The sequence below is a fragment of the Colius striatus genome, chromosome 1 (genome assembly GCF_028858725.1).
Source record: "Colius striatus isolate bColStr4 chromosome 1, bColStr4.1.hap1, whole genome shotgun sequence".
In the NCBI taxonomy this organism is placed as follows: Eukaryota; Metazoa; Chordata; class Aves; order Coliiformes; family Coliidae; genus Colius; species Colius striatus.
Genome location: NC_084759.1, coordinates 180,957,778 through 180,980,447, shown reverse-complemented (window position 1 = coordinate 180,980,447; position 22,670 = coordinate 180,957,778). Strand labels below are relative to the sequence as shown.

General features: G+C 42.1%; 1 protein-coding gene across 1 annotated transcript; it reads right to left on the bottom strand.

Annotated features, from left to right (window-relative positions):
• Positions 1-1,150: 1,150 nt before the first annotated feature.
• On the bottom strand, positions 1,151-20,333 carry CAV1 (caveolin 1). Its single transcript, XM_062017626.1, has 3 exons — positions 20,139-20,333; positions 18,893-19,054; positions 1,151-3,485 (listed from the first exon to the last, which is right to left on the bottom strand). Exons 1-3 carry the CDS (start codon positions 20,166-20,168, stop codon positions 3,144-3,146), a joined length of 534 nt encoding a protein of 177 aa, XP_061873610.1. The 5' UTR covers positions 20,169-20,333; the 3' UTR covers positions 1,151-3,143.
• Positions 20,334-22,670: the final 2,337 nt, after the last annotated feature.

Sequence of the window (22,670 nt, the reverse complement as noted above, 5' to 3'; positions counted from 1 at the left end):
AACTGGTAACCCAGAGGATGAAAAGAGTGACTAACGACAGCCAAGAAAGTTTATGGTAGGAGGAAAAAGTAACGTTGAGCCTACCTGAACCCCCAGTTCCTGAGGCAGCTTAGGACACTGACTTGCATATACAGTAGTGTAAAATTGTCTACACCACATTTACAGCTATGATCGATTGCCTGATGCTCTTGTCTGACAGCTAATGTCTAGTCCTCTGGCAGACAAACCTGGATGTTGCACTGGGATGTATCATGGCTGTGGTATTGGTTGTGAGTGTTATTGCATTAACAGCCTGACATCAAAAGCAAGATGTTTTTGAATAATGGAAGGCTCATTTCCTTTACTTTCACATTACAACCTATCTTTATTTTAAATTTTCTCACCTAGTCTAACTCAATGTACTGCTTGCTACCATTGGACTGTTAACTACAACTACATTCTGCTGTTGCAAAACCCATGACAGACTATCTTAAGCTGGTATCTGCCATTTGAACATGAAAATATGGGTAACAGATTTGTTAGCCAAAATGTAATAGCGTGGTTTTTTTTTTTACTTTTGTGTACTAGTTTTAACAGTGTGACTGGTATTGTGCAATAACCCCATAGAAAAGAATGGTCCTGTCACAAGTCAGGTCTATACACATCTGGATAAAAGCTGTTATTCACCTATTTCCATACATTAAATGCCTAGGCTAATGAGTTTTATTAGGAACAATCCTGTTTCGACTGGATTGAGAAGGAAAACTTTAAACAATTTTAACTGAAGAACTATCATCAGGACAATCCAGGACTGATTTTTGGATGGCCAGTCTTCTACATATCATGAACTATAATCAATTCATTATATTATCATTTTGTTTAATGGATATTAAAATTTTCTGGAAGTAAACGTCATTATCATCATCCGAAATGTAGGGAAAGTGAGAAACACCAAGCATTTAAACAAGCTTAGACTCCCTATTCAATGCTGTATTCACTATTCCTACAGATCCTGATCGACAAATTGAGATGGTTGTGTGCACTCTTTCTTGAGAAGAAAAAAAAAAATACATTGCTTTCAGTTTCTGTATCAAGAGGTATTGGCCCTTTCACCCTAATAATATGAGATTCGTTCACATGACTTTCAAGAAAAAAGAAGTCAGACAGGAGCTACCATTAAACATCTTTTTATTGTAGTCTTTAATGTACATGCAGAATTTAAAAAATAAAGTGTCAGTTATATGTGTAAGTGTATAACAACAATGTAAATGTCTTGGATCAGCAATGTATTTGGATTAGGGACTAATAACTCTAAGTGGACAGACATCTTTCAGGATATGTGGTTTATATGGTAAATCAAGAAGGTTTTCTTCAGAGTGATTTGCCTCATAAAAAGATAAAATATTTCTTGTTTACAGTCTCACTTGCTTTTAAAACTGAAAAAACCTACAATAGTACACTCTTCATTATGTACATAGAAAAACATAAAACTATATCCATACCAGTGTCTGTTTTAAATGCAAACAATAGTAGTTAATAGCTTTGTATTTTTGTGCACCCTCTCCCTTACTCTCCCCACCCCCCAATTAAAAAATGCAGCATTTCCTAAGTTTTCAATGCTTTGGCAGAAAATGAACCAAAGGCACTCCTGTGTTAGACAAAGCAATATGTGAAATACCAGCGCTAAATAAAAAAGCTGTAGGTGTACCAGACAGCTCCGTGCTCATCCCAAGGGCCAAACCTTGCACTCTCTGAGGTCAAGAACTGGTTTGCTGGAGATCCTGACTGGAGCAGGCTCAGGTTTAAAATAAAGCTGATTAGCCTCACAATACTTTACAAATGGAAAAATGTATGAGGATGCAGAGTGCATCTCTGAACACAGTATAATCATGAAGGCAAAAAGCTCCTGCAGGTCACAGCATCAAAACATGTCACAAAGGCTTTGCTTTCTAGGCCTTGCACTTTGCAACACGGTAGTTTCACACAACACCTCTGTTTAAGACTTCGTGATGTTGCAGCTCAGCCGAAAACAAACAGATCAACCCACAAATGTAAAGTTTCTAAACCACCTCTTGTGATGGATTAGTTTAGACTCAGCAAAGCATCAGTTCTCCAGAAAATAATCTGTGTGCTAGTGGCATGCTGACTTCTGCTGACAAGGAAGTTTTGAGAGATGACAGGAAAGCTTCTCTCAGGGGCAGCTCTGCCTTGGCCTCAAGTGGCTTGTGTTTGGCACACCATTTTCCTTGTAACTCAGGGTTATCTCTGGCATACCTGCGATATGTATTTACAGGAATACTTTTGGGAAAAAAAAAAGAAGCCGCTTATGAGATAAGCACCTAAATACTTGCTAAGGGATGTGTCAAAAGTCACAGTCAGGAAAACATTTCCATAATGACCAGCTTTAGTTCTCAACTGCAGATTGCTTCTGCAATCCTAGCAACGGTTGAGAAACGGCCGGATGCGAACTTCCAAGAGAGGATAAGACAGGAAGGCACTGACCAAAGCTTTTTGCGCACATGAAAAGCTTTCACATGTTAATGTCTCCAACTTGATAAAGTGTTAGATTTTCAGGATATATATTAGCTCAGTAATTTGTTTACTTAACTGATTTGTTTGTAGTGCACCATATCTGACCATGGCTGTAAATAGCTGCAGTCAACTGACAATCCAATTGAAAAAGAACATTCTTCTAAAACGTGCCAGCTGGTCACGTTCACTCTGCTGCAATAGCTCTGTGTTCTTTTGCCACAATAAAATGAACGGCTTTATAGTGTTGGAAAGCATTTTTGTCGATCTTCAGTATTACTGTGGATTTATCTCACAAGGAAAAAAGGGTGAGAGAAAAAGGCATCCAGCACTTCAGTCTCTGAATTCAACAGCCAGCAGAATGCTATGCAGCCGTCAAGGAATTATAGCCATTTAAGGTTAGTTTGAAATGCAAACTGAAGGGAGGAAAGAAAGCGAAAAAGAGAGGCAAGTAGTCCAGTAAGAATAAACAGTACAAAAAGAAACTGAGGAAGTGATTATTTGTTTTGGGCCAGTGTATTCACCACTAGTTGCTGTATGTTGCATTGGGAAACAGGAAACTGGCACCAAAACACTCCAAACAACACAAAACCCCTACCCCCTTCCCAGGCTGATAGCGCTCCTTGTAACGTCTCTCAAATCTCTTTCCGTACTGTGGCTCGGATGCTGCTGAACACTTTGCCTATAGCCTCAAACAGTGGGTCGCAGAACGTGTGGATGCAGATAGAATAGACGCGGCTAATGCACTGGATCTCGATCAGGTAGCTCCTTATGCATGGCACCACCGCCCAGATGTGCAGGAAGGACAAAATGGCAAAGTAGATGCCCCAGATGAGAGCCATAGGAATGCCAAAGATTGCTGATAGTAAACGATAAAACCAGTATTTTGTTACAGTGAAGGTGGTAAAACTGGCCTTCCAAATCCCATCAAAGCTGTGTGTTCCCTCTGGCTCAGCAATCACATCTTCAAAATCAATCTGCAGCAAAGAACACAAAGTCAGGTCAGTCAGACGTTCATATCAATGCTGGAGTCCAGAAACACCTTCCTGGAGAGCAATGGTCCCCTGTGAATACTGAAGAATGTACTTACATCTCAATGCCATTCAAATAACTTTAAGATACCATTGAACCCAAGAATCTTCAGTAACCATGTTTTTCCAAGGACTGACAGGGAACTTCAATGATTAGTTCAAAACTAGACATGTGACTTCTAGATGGAGATGTCCATAAAACTGAATATACCTTCCTCGCCTTCTGCTGTCCTAAGGATACACAGTGCCTTTGAAGTCTGCTTAAGGGGGAAACCAGGTGACCAGAATGACCATGCTTTCATTGCCTAACTTAACTGTTTCTTGTCTTTATGAATGGAATAAATGAAGTCACTATTTTGACTTTTTACAAACCTCAAGTGTGTATCAATCAAATATGTTTTATCCACCAGATTTTACCATTCTTCCTTGTATTCCATTGCTGAATTTTGACAGTGAAAAAATGGTGAGGCTAGCTATTTAAATATATACTTTGAAACAGGCATAGATAGTTCTTGATATACTGAAAAATAAAATTCTGGATTTAGATCTGCATCAGTTGGAGCTCCTCTTCAGCCTGAAAGCGTTAGGGAGCTCTTTCACCTTACTGAATACACGGAGGCTCTTCACATTAGAGCTGTTTTGTGCTAGTCTATCCTGTTTACGTGATAACACTGTTCATGAAAGACATCTCCAGGCTAACATATGAATATTTAGAAGGAACACACTCTTCCACATTTTTCATAGTTTTGACTGTTCATAAATTGTTCAGACAGTCACCTGAGGAAGCAGTGCATTCCAACATGTGTATTTCACAGCTCCTCTGTTGAAATACTGAGCTATTCAGGAAGCTTTTTTGTCATAACATTTCTATTAGAAAATTAACAGAATTGCAGTGATGGTTCAGCTCCATGTCACACAAATGTGTTTGACATAACCCACAATACAGGATATTTAACTTAGCACAAGCAATTGTATAGGTACTGTATTCAACAGGAAAGAGAACATCACAACACTATTTCTCTTCAAGAAATTAAAAGATTGTTTAAATTAGATGAAAGAAAACCAAATTACCTTCCTGGGTCTGATCTCAAAGTGAGATGATAATGCTGCCGTTAAGTGAAGATTTATAGGAATGGGGTAACTATGATATGGGCCAATAGCCTCAGAAATTCAGACAACAGTACCTTAGCATGCTGGGAGGAGGTAAATATACATACACTCAGTGTTAAGTGTTGATTACACTGTAGGAAAAGGCTCATAATCAATCTGAAATATACATAATAATTGGAAATAACTCCTCCCTCTCTCCTGTTGAATCTTCAATCACCTTCAAACAGAAAAATAATATAAAAATATAAAAATAATATAAAACCACTGGACTTTCCAGTTTCTTAAACAAAACCCAAATTTCCAAAGCAAAACTGCACAGTCTAGGTGCAGTTCTCTTGAAAATCCTTGACAGGAAATTTCCGAATCAGCTGTGATATCAAATATCTTGAATGCCTAACATCAATGTATTACTGGGCCTAAACCTCACTCTCTGCCAGTACTCCTCTCTAGACATCATATAATGCAAACTATAAAACTCCTCTTTTGTCAGTTGTATTGAACTAGAGTCTAGTGATACGAAAGTGATCTATGATTCCTTGGGATGGGAATTCATCATCACCGTCACACCTAAAGGTAGTATTTGGGTTGAAATTCTATCTCCACATAAACCAATGGCAGACTTTGCATAGGCAGAGTACCCAAGGAACAAACCTCAGTGCTGTGCACTGCATGAAGGCATATAGAGCCTTTTTGAAAATCAGTATTTTTAAATAATAGCTACAAGAGGATAAAACAAAAAAAGAGTCTGAATCACAGTTCTATTCTGCAATATTTCTGAGGGTATGTAATGACCTCCACTTCTGTAGGTCATGCACGTGAATTTTTGGTACAAATCTTAGAAAGAGTTTCTTGAAATCAGTGTCTACAGACAGCATAGAAAGTGCACTACGTTCACAGTGGAGCAAAGACAGGAAATTAGAAATTATTTGGGTTCTGGAATTTCAGTTAGTGCAAGATTGAAGCTCTGGTAGAAATAACTAATTCTGGGGAAGGCAGCACAGCCCACAATGTGCTCTTTATTTTTACTGTTAGATTATGACATAGCAAAGTTCACATTTGGGGGCTAAAAAACTGACCAAAAATTAACTGTATGAAGCACATTGACCATAAAATAATTATGTGAATTAGTCATTAAAAGTTAGCAGCATTCTAGTAAGACAGATCAAAGGACTTTCTGGATGTAGTGTGATCTTTTACGAAATGAAATAATCAGATGGCTTTGTATCAATCACGGGATTTTAGGACTGTATCATGAAAGAAAGACATAAGAAAAGGTTGTAGATGTTTAAATGGAGAAGTCAATGCTATCTACTGATGATGGCATCTAATTGTCTTATATCTGTTCCTGCCCTCTCCTCCTGCTCACCCCCCATAGATGATTTCAAGATTTGTATCTTGTTCACTGAAATTAAGCCCATTCAACTGAGCACATATGTTGAAAAAAATGCATGCCTGAGTTAATGGAGCAAGTATATTTTCTTCTTTGGAATATACCAGCCAGCATGTGTACAGTATCTGTTTCTGCAGCCATTCAAAAGCAAACTTTGTTGTAGCCCGTATCCCGCATTAGCTCATTTTCAAAGTGAATGGGGAGTGCTCTTGGCTTATCATCAATGTTTGCCTTGAAATCTGATAATAAAAATGCGTGCTTGATGGCAAAACCCAAGGTGATGAGAGCAAAATCAAGTTGTTTCTCAAAAAAATTCTACTACACGAAGTTGAGCACAGCCTCTTATTCTATAATTTCTGGTAATTTATTGGCATCCTTCCTACCAGTTGCCATGCCTAAAGTCTCTTTATTCAGTTCAGTTGTGATAGAGTCTAGTAAATCTTATTAGGAAAGCACATTTGCGTTGAGCTCCATCAGCCTTTTAATGGTTACATCTTTAATTTAGTTAAGTGGGAACTATTTTATCAGCAAAGCATATTTTTGGCATGCAAAAACAAAACATAGGTTAATGTGACTTTCTTAGAATTTTAAAAATAAACAGTAAGACTGGCCCATAATTTGATTCCTTTTAAAATAATTTATTGTAATGAATGTTTTACTGAAAATAGAAGCCAGTAAACTCACTGGTTTTCAAATCAAATTGTAAACCTTCAGTAATCGTGATTCTCCGTAACTAATGCTTTAGCCTGCTGTGTGTTCCAGGATGTCCATGGAGTTAGTCCTGGGGAGTCAATAGAAGAACTACACCATGTAACATTTCCAGATGGACATCCCTGTCCTCATTCCAGAAGATGATGCTAATATTACAACGTTTATTATATATCTTAGGTCAGGATTTCCCAGCTCAAGTCAAACACAGTTGTCCTAAAAGTATTCAGGAATCACTCTGTCATTGGATCTTAAAGATCTTTTCCAACATAAACGATTTAATGATTCTGTGATAATACCACCACTGTGTTCATGCCACCATCAACTGTAGAGAGGCTTCTTTCTTGGAGCAATTTCCACAGCTCTCAGAATGCTCTTAACAATGCACAGAAGTTGAACAGATGGCCTTGTAGGAATTATACTTGATGGACCAATACCACGTTCTACCTATTTTGCTACTGCCCAAGTCTCACATTCTATATTGCTACAGTTTGAATACAGGAGGTACCAAACTGAACTTGAGAATGAAAAGACAGAAAACCAGTCTGGCAAGTCTGAAAACTCTCAGTTGAATATAGAGTTAAAATAAACCTGTTACCTTCCTGAAAGTCCTACAAATGTTATGAAATTATGTACATGTCAAGACAGTCCAGCTACAACTGGAACACAAACCTCTGCAGTGCTGTCAAAGCCAGACTTAGCACAGAGGTGTATAGTTTAAATAAAGACAGACAAGCAGTTGAAGTAATCTGTGCTGTTCTGCTTCTCGGCTGCCAACAGATCACATACAGACCCACTGGCTGGGAAATAACTATTTATTTCACTGTTCAGGGAATACAGATAAGTCCTTATGCTGCAGGAACTGAGATATCACCCAGATTCTTCCTGCACTGAACCACTCCCATGAAAGATCCTGTTTTAAACTCATAAAGATAAGTCCTCCACAGGCAGTAGAAGGAATAAGTGCCTGGATGCATTTTGCCTTGCTATAGGTTATACTTACATCACTTGGATTATTCACTCCTCAGTCCCTGCTATTACTGTCCTCTGTTTTTTAGTTCAGTAGCACTCAGTGATGGTGAGTGTCATCATACTGATAAAGGGAGTCTAATTGAACTAAGTCAAGTAAAAATAGGACTGACAGAAGAAAGAGAAGTAGTCAGAAATATGATCCTAGGGATGAAAGACTTCTGAAAGATTTCTGAAAATTAATCTAACTGGTTACAAGGATAAGATACCTTTTTTTTAGTGGGTTTTTTTTTTGAGATTGCTTTTGCCAAAGCATCATGTGCATGTAGATCTGTGAGCAACTGTTTTATCAACATAAAGGCACGCATGGGTTAGGCACAGGTCTCGTTCAGTAGATTGCATGTTCAGCATACAGTTTGTTCCTCCAGAGCTGTCAGTGTGTGCTGTGAAATCCCGTTGGGTTATTTGCCAAGCTAATGAAAACAGGCACGTTCACTGTGACAAGGAGAGAAGTAAAGGAAATTTGTTGTGACCCTCTAAAGGATGCTAATAACTCACTACAGCCTTCTATTTCAGCCAAAGCTATTAAACACTATCAACTCCTGTTCCATGTCTACAATACACTTCCTGACTTCAGCTATTCTTTGTTTCCTACTATTCAGTTCAGTAAAGCCAGTTTTCAAATTGCTTGAAGCTTTTGTCTGATTCTGCTATGAGAATTAGTGCAGCTTCTTTTGCTCTGTATATGTTTATTAAACTTTTATCAGGAAATTAAGGAACCTGCTTTGATTCTAAAAGAGATTTATTTACAAGAAAGGGAAATGGTATGGGGAATTTGTCTTCTTTATTGAAAGTCTGTTTGAAGAAAAAAACCTTAGTAAAGAAAAAAAAAAACTTTGCAGTGTGAAGTCACCGTTTTCTCAAAAAAAAAACCCGTCCAGCCAACTCAAGAATATATGCCTTATATATAAATAGTTAACCTGTTGACCGTGCCACTTTAGTCCCTCCCTATCAAAACTTGGCAGGCTGGAAAGGTGTGTTACATGCCAACCTCAAATTGCTAACTTACCAGTTGTGTTTCTCCTCAAAAGTTTGTTCTTTGAGATACGTAATATCTGTTATGTAGAAAAATGTACTATGCTGGGTTTATCAGAAAAAAAAAAAAAATTATTAAGGTATGAGCATTTGATGAGGGCTTTGACCTAATCTACATTTCTGTGATTGCAACTATAATTATTCAAACCTTTATGTGTGGTGGCTGGGTGCTGCTACTGTGCCCACAGCACGCAGTTCAGCACACAGACAGTCACCATCACTGCTCCACTGAGGAGGAAGCCAAACAAGTGCTGAGAATGCTTATGTTTTTTAATGCCATCAATATCTTTTGGAGTGAGTGAAAAGGTGCTCAAATCTTTACTGGAACTCTCTTGATTGATCACTAATATCTACAACCAGGCAAACCACTTGATCTGCACATGACCCGACAAACGTGAACTGTCCCACTGATGTCATTAGGCTTACATGCTTTGCCAGATCAGGGCTACAGGCAAGTCCGAACGTATATTTATACAAAAAGGAGTCACAAACTAATTTTCTTTACAATTTCAGCACCGAGTATGAAAACTGTCTTTACTGCTTGCCCTGTGCTGGTTTTAAAGAGATACTTTCCTGATACCGAGACTGTAAGCTTTATATTATTTCACCAAATCATATTGTGTACCTATAAGACTTGAAACAGACATATAGAAAAAAAATGTGGGTTTTTTTTCCTGTTGTGATAAATGCTATTTGCATTTAATGCACATTTAATGCATTCAATATCCTTTAAAGATCACAAAATGACAAGCCATTGTATGGAATGAATCACATTTGGGAGGTGACGTTCAGGACTGGGGCAGCACTACTGACTTTGGAGAATGCTGTGGTGTGTGTTATTAAAAGTAAGAAAATGCATGAGTGTATGAGATCATTATTAGTTTTTGTCCTTCCACAGACTAGTTGGAACTTAAAAATTGCCAGTTACAGCGCTTGGAGAACAAAGGCATCACAGCAGCAGAAAAAAAGTTGTGCTGTAAGCTCACAATCATTCTGTTACATCTGTGATATCAGCTAAACACCTAAATATTTCCTTGACCCTTTGAAATACCATGTTTCCACATCTGCTGATGCTTGTCTTCCTAACCACTGACAAAATTTATCAGAAAATGATGAAAAGACATTTAAGGTTGCTTCTATTGAATCAGAAGGAAAGAGCATGGGAGGTGTTGGAACCTGAAGGAGTAAAGCTGTTCTCCCTTCACTCACCTCCCAGATACAAGAAGACTCATTCACTCTTTCGGAAGTACTGTATCATCTCCATCTGACAAATGTTTAACTGCAGTTACGTAGACAAGGTGGTATTTTATTCCTGAAAACATAGAGCTTCATGATGCCTAGATGTTGTACTTCCTCACTAATTGTTTTTAAGAGCAAAAATCGGGTGCTGTCAGGTATGCAGTGAAGGCAAAACTCGTTCTATTCTTATTGATATGAGCGTCAGGCTACAGCATGGGTGACTACAAAACAGAAACATCCAGCAGTGTTCAAGGATGTGATAAGTTCCATCACAAGACAAAAATCACCTTGACTCTTGGTGTGCTAGCAAGGATCTAACAAGAGAACCCAACGAGTCCCTCCAAGCTGGGGTGCAGCAAGAGTAGGTTCTGCCTGTCAACTTTGAACTCTGCCTTCAGAACACACTGCCCTCCTGGGGACTGGCCGGAACAGTGGGCAGAATACTTACTCTTGCACAAAAAAGAGATGCCATGAACACAGATGTCTAGGACCACAGTTTTTGTGTAAAGCTGGTTAAGTGCAGAAAAATGACACACAAGTAATTCCAAAGTGAATGAAACCCTAAACAACATGAAGAATTGTTCCACCCCTGTTCATTATTCAAATCAACCAATGAATTTGCCTTACATTCCCTGTCTCTCTGGGCCTGCTTTCCATAACATGGCAAGAAAAGTGTTTGGCTGGCAGATGTCTTAATGGAAATCGTGAATCTTTCCTGAGTACTCTAGAGTATGCCAGAAAAGCAAACAATGCTTTAACAAACAAGGATATTCATGTTGGAAAGAAGAGTTGAAGGACTACGCTCTTCTATCCAGAGAAGAAAACCAGTCTGGTCCGGAGTGTTCCCTACTGCCCACATAACAAATATTCAAGTGGTTTATGGAAAATTTTAAACAATGCCATGACTTAGAAAAAGGCTGTGACTGCAGATCACTGTTTCACAGTCTGACAATCAATGAAAATAGCCAAAAAATAATTTGCTACTAATTACTAAGAGAACAATCTCCTGCTCCCTGCCCCTGCTGAATTACTGATTATATACCAGAAAAGCCCTGGTGATGGGCTCTCTTTTATCAGATAGGCAATGGGCAGGCTCAATTCCTGAGAAAAATGCAACTGATGACAATGGGTCAGCACCGTAGCAACCAGCCATTCCCAGAGATCTCTTCCTGAAGCACTTGCCTATCCTAGTCCAGCAGAAGGAAGGACTAGCAGCTTCATGGAGACATCTGCACCTCTGTGAAACACACAGAAGCTTCCTGTGCAGATGGGGATATCATGTCAGCCAGTTTCTTGGAAAAATGTTGATGCTGTCAGAGTAAGCAGTCAGAAAATAAAGTGGCTATTTTCCACCCTGGAAACTGCTGGGAGGTTATTGCAGTTTTCTCAAAGATAAACTCTTAAGAAGTTTTCTTCATTTTATTATTTGTTTCATGTTGCACAGATCCTTGTTTGATACGACTATTTTAGCAAAGAACTCTGATGTAGGTATGTCTGTCCTTCTGTGTGTTTAAAGAAGTGTATTGATCAATACGGTGAACATGGAGAAAAAGGTGAAGTTTTGACTACACTACTGAGAGTGGGAATTCTTCCATTGATTCCAGTGGGTTCTTGAGTTAACCAGAATCCAGAAACGGTAACAGAAATAAAGATATTCTTTAAACAGAATTACTATTATTTTTTTTAATCTTATACATATAATACGTTATATTTAAATCATATTATTATAGTGCCTTCAATGTAGATTTAATGACCTGCTATTTAAGGTGACAAACTGCTATTAAGTAGAACTTTTTAGAACTTGTTCTGCCTTCATCCCTTCTAAATTTACACACTAATGGGAAATAGAAATACAGTGACTGTATAGATTCTTTAGTAGTTTGTGGAGAGACACAGGCACCTTTGGAGAGTGCTTTAAATGGTGAAACCACTTTTTTCTTTTTATCATTTGTACCCACAGACACACTCCTGTTAACTGCTGCAATACTTTCTCAGGAAATTGTTCTCACCTTTTTCCTCATTTCTCCCTGATTATGCTTATTGCTGACAGTGAGAGTGCATGATGCCCAGTTGCCTCTCTGTTCTTTAAAAAAAAAAATGCTTCTCCATTTCTCCTGTTTAGAAAGTTGTGTTTCTTATGGTTCATCTTAAGTTATCAATCCTTAAATATGGACTATTTCTTAAAAATAAAGACATTATTAGTCTATTGTTCTGGTCTTGCAATAAACTGCTCTAGAACAGAGATATATGAACCTGGACTTCATGAAAGAACAGGATACTTTATGGCTGAGGTCTATAGGATTTTATACTTTTTTTAGCATTTGTATGAATTCCAAGACAGGATTTCACAGTTGACAGAGGAAGTGTTGCAATCCATCTATGAGACTCCCTTAGACTTTTTTTGAACTATGAGTATAAATTCAGCACATCAGGTGTTTGGATATGGAATGTGATGCTTTCACCTTCAGCTGTGAGAGCATCTTCGCACTTCTTGTCTACGAAGCTGAATTTATCAGTTCCCATTTATTCAAAAATAAAGTACATGGACCAGATAAATAGAGGACTATGGACAAACTACAGGACAAGGGGTAATGGGATGAAGCTGGAACACAAAAAGTTCCATCTAAGAAAAAGCTATTTCACTGTGAGGGTGATAGAGCACTGGCACAGGCTGCCCAGGGAGGTTGTGGAGTCTCCTTCCTTGGAGGTCTTCAAGACCTGCCTGGAGATTTTCCTGTGTGACCTGATCTAGGTGGACCTGCTTCTGCAGGGGGGTTGGACTAGACAATTTCTAAAGGTCCCTTCCAACCCCTACCATTCCATGATTCTATGATGAAACTCCATGTTTGTACTGCTTCACAAACACCTACAGCACAGTTCCTTGACTATCCTGAAGAAAAACTGGGTGCAAGTTTTTTCAATTAATGTGCTCATTAGAGCAGGGATAGTGGTACAGAAACTATTTGTCCTTTTGAATGCTAATTTCATGATGTAATTTCTGACAAGAATAATATTGAATAAAATTCAAAGTTTGTTTTAAAACTATCAAAAGACATTTTCATAAGAAATCTGCCAGAAAAATATTAAGGGACTAATAGAGTTAAACCTGCCTCACCAATAAATCAGATAAAATTAAATTAAATGGCATAACTTCTCTTTCATCTTCAAAATAAGAAATCTGTTTTGGTCCAACATGGTTTTTATTATTGTCATTTGTCTGGAAAAGAGAGATGGTAGTTCTTGACGAAAAAGCTCAAAAAATCAATTGCCAATGTGGATTTCATCCTTCTGTCTGTTTATTACAAGGGTATTTGAGAGCAGTGGGAAATACAAAGTTGTCATAGTTTAGAACTGTATCTCTCTTCAGTTTTCTACAGATAACAAGTATTGTAGAATCATCCAAATTAATTCGCATTTTCTTCTCTCTGTTGCCTAAAATACAATGAAGATAAAGTTCTCACTGGGGACCCCATGGGCAGACCACTGTACTAAATACCTTTATCCCTCTTCCCCCTGGAGAGTTTTGGTTTTCAATTTTTCTGTTTGTTTTAGACATCCATACTCTCTGCAACAGAAGATTGTATTTTTACCCATATAGAGGGTTAAAAACTCTAAAATGAATTGTCCTTTCTAACACATAGGCCAACTTCTGTGAAATTTATCGGGAAAAAATAAGTATTTATCTCCTCTGAATCTGAGATAGCCTCCAATAAATACCAGCAAAGGGAATATCCTAAACTGTTGGCTCTGTCCCTGTGGCCATCAAATGAACATTTTCCTATGGAATTCTGAGTCATGTTCATCAAGCTAAGCAAGAAGGCAGTGCATAAGGCTTTAATAATACTATGAGCTTAAATTCAAACACATTTTGTTTGAGAAAGAAACTTTCATTAGGACAGATGTCATTTTTATCTGTAATCTTACAGACATTCAGAAATTCTATATCTGGAATCTCCTAATTAATGCGCAAGAAAATTGTTTTTCAAAACTCCAAAACCTCGCACAGTCCTCATATAAACTGGCATTCGTAATTACTCAAGTTTTGAAACTCTCACTCCTAGACTAGCTTTGGGAAAAAAATGTTAGAAACAGAATTGTATCATGTGAGTAGCCAAAGTCAAACATTTGTTTATTCCTGCATTCTACATATAAACCCCACAGCTGGACATTAGTATGACACAAAGTTTCAGAATAAGTTCATTTAAGCAGTTACATATAAGTAAGGTGGCATGTCTAAGCTACATGGGCCATCAATAGAGAGAAATACTTCCTTTGAGAGCATCATTTCTCACATCCCAGGGTTAAGCCTCAACTCTGTGATGTGAATCTGCCTCCAGAGGCATCTAACTTTCATCACTGCTGACAGCAAGAGTCCACATGACATGCTTGGATTAGAACATACACACACATATTTATTTTTATATACTTATGTGTTTGCATTAATCCAGTTAAACATATATTTATCTATTTTTCTCAGGGTTTTTAACAATATCTGAAAACAAAGAAAGAGGTTTTGCATTAAATTTCACTTAAATCCTTGTTTCAGAAAAAAGCAGGTGACCGAGCTTGGCTTTTCTCTCATTATATCATGTTGAAAAGCAGAACTCCATTCCTTCCAGGCTGAGTGATAGTCCTCAGCCCCTTAGACCTCCCAGCCATCCATACAGAGCAGGGGGTGATTCCTGCTTTCCTTCTCAGGTGTGGAGGTGGGAAGCCTCGCAAACCATGCTCAGTGCAACAGGGAGGGACTGTAATTGTGAAGGACTAAATAAAACAGCAAACTGCTGTTGAAAAGGCCTCTCTTATTAGAAAGTGGGAGAAACTGTAAATGGCTTTAAAACGGCTGAGTAATACTTTCCTCCCTAATGCCCACACAAGGGTGTTAAGGTATTTGTCAACATCTGACTAGAAATTCCAGACTTTTCCTTGCAGTGAGCTGAATTGCCCTTAATGGTATTAGCTTTAAGTGAAAGGCATGAATTAACTGGTTAAAACTTGGTTCAAAAGCTCTGCATCCTTACATCTGAAGTCAAGTACTGGTATTTTTTTCCAGAGAGAAAAGGATTCATGCAACAAACACCAGATAGACACCACTTGTTTAAAAAAAAATAATAATGATGTTCTGGATGGTAGACTAGGCTTAGGCCTTTCTTCCTGGCACACCACCACAGGAGAAAAAGTGAACCTGGCTGCAGGTGCAACTGCACGTTTGGTTCTCCCTAATCACTAAGAAGCAGACTCTGCAGGGTTGGTTGCAAGGTTCATCCCCACCCTGAGCAAGAAGCAAGATGTACTGAGAAGCACAAGCTGCAGGAGAACAGGCTTCCTCCTCTGCTTCTTCCAGTAAACTTTGTGCAGATTTGACCACAGACACTTTGAGAAACTTTGAACTCCAAAGAGTTGGAAAGCTGTAATTTAGCCACACTGTGGAAAACCCAAATACTGTTTTGGGAAACAGGAAGAGCAAAGGCTGAACTTCAGACACCTTCACGTGAGTGCTGGGTCATTGGGGAATGAATGAGTGAAAAAATGCAACCAGCTATCTATCTTGTTTCTTGTGTCTTATCACACACCAATAAAAACTGTGGGACACAAGCCAAGAGCAGAATTTTCCAGGGAAAGACATAAGAAATAGATAAAACTGTGAGGCAAAAAGCTGTATAATCATCAGTATGACTCTTGGAGAGCTCCCAGGTGCACAGAGGCTGTTTGTCCATCACTAGATTCCCCCCGTTGCCTCCTGAATGACTAGCCAACTTTACAAGCCCGCACCTCAGGGAATGAGCCCACTGTTGCACATTCTCTACCAAGGTGATGCATGAGGGCAGTCAAATGAGGAAGAAACTACTTCCTTTGTGCTCCCCCTGAGGGAATTGTAACAGGAAGGAAATTCTGTTGATTTTACTAGATCGTGCTTCCTCTAGGACAGAGCTGCCATCTCCGTTATCTGCAGACCTCAAGTTTGGTAAGGCCTCGTTTCCATTCCCCTCCGAGCGGAAATCCATCCTTTCCACCCCACTTTCTGGAAAGCTCTCAGCACTTGGCTTCCACTTGGTAGCTAATTTGAAGATAAACCGTAAGTTGAGGTCACCAGTAACTTTGGTAGTAAGCTGCTCACATGTCTAGTTTTTATGAAAGGATCTCAACTGAGCCTCTCCGTCTTGCCTGGATCTCTACCCTACTGATGTCTGCACTATGTATCTGCTGCAGAGGAAGCTATGCAGATGTTTTATGTTGCACATCAAGGGATTGTGTCTCCTGCTTCTCACAAGCAAGGGTTATTTTTAAAATGTGCTATGGGAAGTATTTGAATGCAGACAACACTGAAGCCTTTTAGAGAGCTGCTTACAGAGCAGATTCCTCGTTCTCTGTCTAATCATTTCTATTTCATGGCTGACTGATTTGTCCCCAGTTTCCATGCTATTGTGCCTCATATTCAAGTGGTAAGAAATGCATTCAGTTCTGAGTAAAAAGCAGAAGGTTCTGAATCTCAAAAAATGCAAGGGCTCTAAATGAACTTGAGTTCAGCCTGAACCATATTTCTGGCTTTACAACACTCCCAAACTCTTTTTCTCTCTGACTTTCAGTACCTGTCTGAGACAAGGGACTCCTTCTCTTCTAAAAGCATATTTTTAAATAATCTGCCTGGATAATGTGTGACAGAAGGAGACCACAGACTGATAGCTATGGCAGGAATTAAATCTGTGCATCTTCACCCCAAATCAAATCCGTTCCCTAAGTACTGGGTCTGAACTTTATCACTACATCTAATAGGCTGAACTTGAAGGCATTGTCCAAATAAGCTCAAATTGTGACAAAATTCCTCTACTTTTCAGGTTGGACCTATCCATGAAATACTTAAAAAAAGCAAAGTAATTCTTATTTATCCTTGCAACATGATGGAAAATGTTGCTTTACGATACCCACATTTTTTGGAAATACTACTGGTTTTATGATTGAAAACGGATCCTGTCTGGTTAACATCAAATTCATTTTGATACATGTCTGTGTTTTGATGTGACTTCACACACTACCAGGAACTCACTTGCTCACACAGAGGCTGTACTGGTACTCTTGCTGTTTGCTGGTTTGCAGTTAATGTGCTGGTCCATGACTTTTTCAAATGGGCAAACAGAAAAGCTTATTTTTTTCCAATCCTATAATTCTTATTTTTCAACTTTCTTTCAGATGATTGGACATAAACTTTCTTAATCATTGTCCCTATGGGAGGCAGAGAGTGCAGGATGGGCTTTGTATGCTTCAGTTAAGGTCATTAGAAGTTTTTTTCCATCAGTGGTCTGCCTCTTTTCCCAGCAGGCTTTCTTTCCTTAGTTAAGTTTGTGGACACCCAGATTTTTACTTGCTTGGGGGCTATGACTCATCCTCAGAAGGCCTGGTTGCTTTGGGGACTTCTTCTGTTATGTACGCAACACGCCATGATGCAGTCCCATTCTTCAGCTCTTGCATTCCCTGTCTACTCAGCTGCTCCTCTGTGGGTACAAGAAAAAGAACTACCCTCTCCTTTTAAAAATCAGTCATTTTAACGGAAGTTTTGTACCCTTAAGTACACACATGAGTAAAAACGTTATGCCTTTTCTTTCTAGACTGCAAACCTGACAATCGTTCCTTAAAGACACAGCCTGCTCTAAGGGATAATGCTTAATGTTGATCTAGCACAATGGCTAGTCATATTCAGCACCTTCAGATTGTGTTAAAGTCAATGGCATCTGAGGTTACTCAGGACCTTGCTATATACTGTCTGTACACAGCATGAATCATTTTACTGACATACATTCAGGAACCAGAATCCAGCCTTTTGATTCTCTGCAAATAATACAATATTTTTCAACAACAGGTCTTCCTGACCAACAAACATGGTGAATTGCACACACTGACTCTACTGGACACTAAATAAACCAGTTAGCAGCTTAGTCACCCACTACAACTGGGCAACTCCCATTTTTCCTAGGCTCTGACAAACCCAGATGACAGCATCCTCAGTTTTCACATGCATAGTATAAAATTTGTCTACTTAGAGAAAAATCACTTGTGTGATATTTCTGACCAAAGTGATTTCAATCAAAAATCTCCATCGACCCTGCTTTGTCAAAATAGTAAAACTCTGATTTAAAACCCCAAAGAAAAATTCCAGACAAGAACATAATTAGATTTTGCCTCCCTTGCTTCGACTTATCATTTCTCGAGGGAAGGAAAAACACCAAGGAAAACGCAATAAAACACGGATAGAAATCTAAACGACGACAAGGACCTCTGATTTTTGCATGCCCTCGGCTTAGGGAGGGTGTTGTGTCCCGCAGGCCGTGCCCAGCGGCGCAGCTTTCTCAGCCTGTACTGGTTTGGTGCCATCTCCCTGCCCTGCCTCTGTACGTGCCCGAGGGTAGGAAAATCCCTCTACCGGCATTGCATAAGGTCACGCAACTTTTTTTGCCTCGCTCCCGGGCGGGACGTCCTGGCTGCAGAGCTAACCCACCGACACACGGCTGCGGAGGGCCGCACAAGCCCCGGCGGTGGCAGGAGCGGCCCCGGCGGGGAGGGACACCGCTGGCTGCGAGAGGATGCGGCCCCATCGCCTCTGCGGAGCTCCAGCGGGCAACCCTGACCCGCCGCCCGCCCCTCTCCTGCGCGCTCCCACTTCCTTTAAAAAAAACAAAGATAAAGCAATAATGACCCTCCCCAGCCCTCTCCCTCCTGCAGCAGGTGGAGGGAAGCGGTTTGCAGGATATCGTCGCGCTGGCAGTGCCCGCATACTCTGTCTCGGCAGGACAGGCACCTGTTCGGGGCCAGCACTGCCCATCGCTCCGTCCCGCCTTGGCCCCCTCACCTTCACCACGTCGTCGTTGAGGTGCTTAGGGTCTCGGTTGACCAAGTCAATCTCTTTGGTGTGCACGTCGCGCACCGTCTTTTCGTCCAGCTCATCTGCCATCATTTTGTTGTTGGGCTTGTAGATGTTGCCCTGCTCCCTGGGCGCCGTGTACAAAAATCCCTGCAGAGAGGGAGAACGGGCGGGAGGGGAGAGCCGAACCGAGAAGGGGAGGGGACGGTAGGGCAGGGCAGGACAAGGCAGGGCAGGGCAGGGCAGGAGGGCGGGCTGTGGGAGGCGGCCCCAGGTCCCGCGGAGCGGCGGGAGCCTTGCTGCGGGGCGGCTCTCGCCCCGGCTATTTAACCGCGGCCGCGGGGCACCCACCACCCCCCCGCGGTACCAGGCACGGTCCGAGCCTGCTGCCAGGAGTCTCGGCCCCACACCGCCCCGCTCCGCCCCCCCCGCGCCCAGTCCCGCTCCCCGCGGCGTTCCCCGGGAGTAGCGCAGCCGCCCGAAGCGGGGAGGGAGCAGCCACCGCCCCCACGGGCAGCGCCCTTCCCACACCGCCCTCCCCATACTGCCTTCCCCACTTCGCCGTCTCCACGCCGCCCTCGCCGCGCGGACCGGAGCACGACACGCTCCCCGTGCCCCTCACACCTCACTATAGCGCCTCACTAAACACCCTCCCCGCACGGCCACTACCGTACCCTCTCCAGCTGGCGCCCCATCTGCAGCACCGCCCCACATACCCCCCTCTCCGTACGGTCGCAACTTCGGCCACCTCACTGCGGCCCCGGCCCAGCTACAGGGAACAAACCGCCGGGTTTCCCTGACTGCTGTCACTGCCCGCAGGTGCCTATTTGTCCGCCCTCCGCTCCGCTCCGGGCGCCGGCCTCAGGGTCCGCCGCTGAACTGCCCGCTCGCCCCGCCAGGTTGCCCTTCTTGCCCCGCTGGGCTGCCCTCCTGCACCGCCGAGCTGCCCTGCTGCACCACCGAGCTGCCCTCCTTGCCCCGCCGGGCTGCCCTCCTGCACCACCGAGCTGCCCTCCAGCACCACCGAGCTGCCCTCCTTGCCCCGCCGGGCTGCCCTCCTGCACCACCGAGCTGCCCTCCTTGCCCCGCCGGGCTGCCCTCCTTGCCCCGCGGGGCCGGGCCAGTGCAGCGGGCAGGAGCACGAGGCGGCCAGGCCGCTGCAGGTACGGGGCACTGGCGGGGCAGTCCTCGGGACTCTCGCAGCCTCCCGGCTCCGTCCGCGCGGCGGTCCTACCTCCGAGTCTACGTATTTGGTGCCGGACATGTTGCCCCGGGCGGGCTGGCAGCTCTGCCGCGGGTTGCTCTGCGCTATGACTTGTAGGACCGGAGGCAGGAGGATCCCGCTCTGCGGAGCGGCCGGCCTGGGGGAGGTAGTTGCGAGGGAGACGGCTGGCCGCCGGCCAGGGGCTGCTCCCTGCCTTTGGCTCGGGTGGATGACAAGCCGCGGTAGGGCCCGGCGTATCAAAGTGTGGCTGGGAGCCGCCGAGGGTGGGAGGGGACAGGAGCCCTGCCCCGGCAACCTGGAAGCAGGGCGGCCCGGTCCCAGACGGTTGTGCCGCGACGCGCGGGGACAGGGGCACGCAAGGGATAGGGACAGGGTCCGGGTCTTCTCTGCGCTGCCCTCTCTGCCCTGGACGCCCGCCACCCCCGACAGCGATTCGCCGCTACTGGGCTGCGGGGAGCGACGGTGCGTGGCACGGCAGGGCCGCCCGGGCGGGGGGCTAGGGGGAGCAAGGAAGCAATGAGGAGATGGAAAACTTTAGTTGTATTTCACGTCCGGAGCGAGCGAGGCGTTAGTAAGGCTCCCCCCGCCCCCGGCATTGACAATAGTTTACACATAGTCATCGCTGCCTCAGAAACAATTGTGGAAACTTGGACATCCTTTGGATAAAGAAAAAGAGATTTTCTCAACTGGTTCATTTCAAAACTATGCAAATATTTAACAGTCCTGCACTTCAACTGTGCCATATTTTTCCCGGGAGGAGACTGACCCATGCACATCTGCCATGCGCATTAACCACTGGGATTCACTTTTTAACGAGGAGCAGTGGGACACTGACATTTTGCCTTGCCCTCTTCTCAAAGTCTTTTGTAAGCTCAGGGTCATATGTTGGTATAAAAGCTGTAAGGATTCATCATTCTATTCAAGATGGCTCAGGTTAGGGCTGCAATGGCACTATATGTCTGTAAACTATGAATTTTAGTTTGTCCATTTTTTCTTTTTACTTTTCCCTTTTTTTTAGTGTTTTCAGCTATTAGTTTTCTGTTAGGAAATCAGACCATGATGAAAGATTTATAACATTAGCTGAAAAATAGTGACCTTAGTGTTATGCCATTTAGCACAGAATTGCAGCAACAGAAGTAGAAAATTCTGAACTGCAGTACATTTGGCTTTGACAATTTAATAGAGAAATGACCTCCAAAAAGCTACTGGCTAAGATGGCTATAGCCTGCACAGATGTAAATAATTGCACCTGTTGAAAATGCCGTCCACATGGACATGTAGTACTGACACGGTCAACAGCTAGCGGTGAACTTTAAGAGTTTACATTGCTCATAAACTTTAGAACAAACACTTTGGATGGATGTTTTCCAGCTTTCCAAGTTAGTTGTAATTTTTAACAGTAACTTTTTTTATTGATGCAAGAATTCACTTAGGCCATCATCAAAATATCTTTGTCTGCCTACGCATTTGAGTCTGACATAGAGTGAAGGATATAGTCTCTACAATTTTTTAACCCATCTGAAAAAACTTCACATGACAGCTTTTGGTTTTTAGGATGAAACCAGAAAGGTTACAATCAGAAGATTTTGATACCATCATTCAGTAGCTCTGCATCTCTCAAGAATAACAGGGAAAAATTGCTAATTTGAAATGCCAAATTGATTCTGGAATGGTTTCTGTAGAACCACAGCCCCCTCTGCATCATGCAACACTAGCAGCTAGAATAATCCATGAAGCTGGTGGAATTTATAAACTTCGTGAGAATCCATCATCAATGAAAGCACATCTGATGAACCTCAGCACTGCTCACTTGATCCTGAATACCAAGAAGACAGCCTACAGACAATGGCATGAGTTGTGAGGAAGGGTAAGTTCCACCTGCAGAGATGGATGGGGACAGAGCCACGGCCCATTGCCTCCAGCATTGCTGTATGAGAAATGCACACAAACCTCACAGCCAGAGAATTCTCACCGATGCAGTGCAGGGGTTCTGCAAGGAGCATCCATCGCACACGGAGAAATAGTATAGCTCAGATGGAAAGGGCCTTGTAAAGGCCTGCAGGAACCTTCTGAGAGTGCAAAAGCTCTGGTTGCCTTCTCGGTTACTATGAATGAATTTTAATGCAGAGGTGGCCTAAATTTGCCAGGGGCTATAGACACCTGAGCTGGCCTTGGAAATGCCGCCCAGACTATCTTCTCCTTGAGCTTTACTATGTCTTTAACAGCCCAGGTCAGCTGTTGAACAGGATGACATGCTACCTTGACCGACCACCTCACTGCCTTTCTCTATCACACCAGCCTTAGGCATTTTATGCCTAATTTTAAACAGTTTTTATTGCTTCAAAGTCTTGCTTTAACTGAACTTTTAAGCCTTGAATTACCTTAATTGAGAACTTGCTTTAAACATGGAGCAAAGTGTGCATAAGTTATGAGCTTTTCTTTCCATTTTGAGAGGAGGAAAGGCTTTGATATGGGTAGGAAACATTTCTTCCCAGAAGCCAGTGAAAAAAAAAAAAAGGATTGGACAAATTCCTCAAAAAA

What these genes read in the sequence shown, in the direction of transcription:
- CAV1 (XM_062017626.1), bottom strand. Translation starts at nt 20,168, where the DNA reads ATGTCCGGCACCAAATACGTAGACTCGGAG. An exon ending in CCAAATACGTAGACTCGGAG is followed by an intron (nt 19,055 to 20,138) that starts GTAGGACCGCCG and finishes CCCTCTCTGCAG; the next exon opens with GGATTTTTGTACACGGCGCC. An exon ending in TCAACGACGACGTGGTGAAG is followed by an intron (nt 3,486 to 18,892) that starts GTGAGGGGGCCA and finishes TCTTTGCTGCAG; the next exon opens with ATTGATTTTGAAGATGTGAT.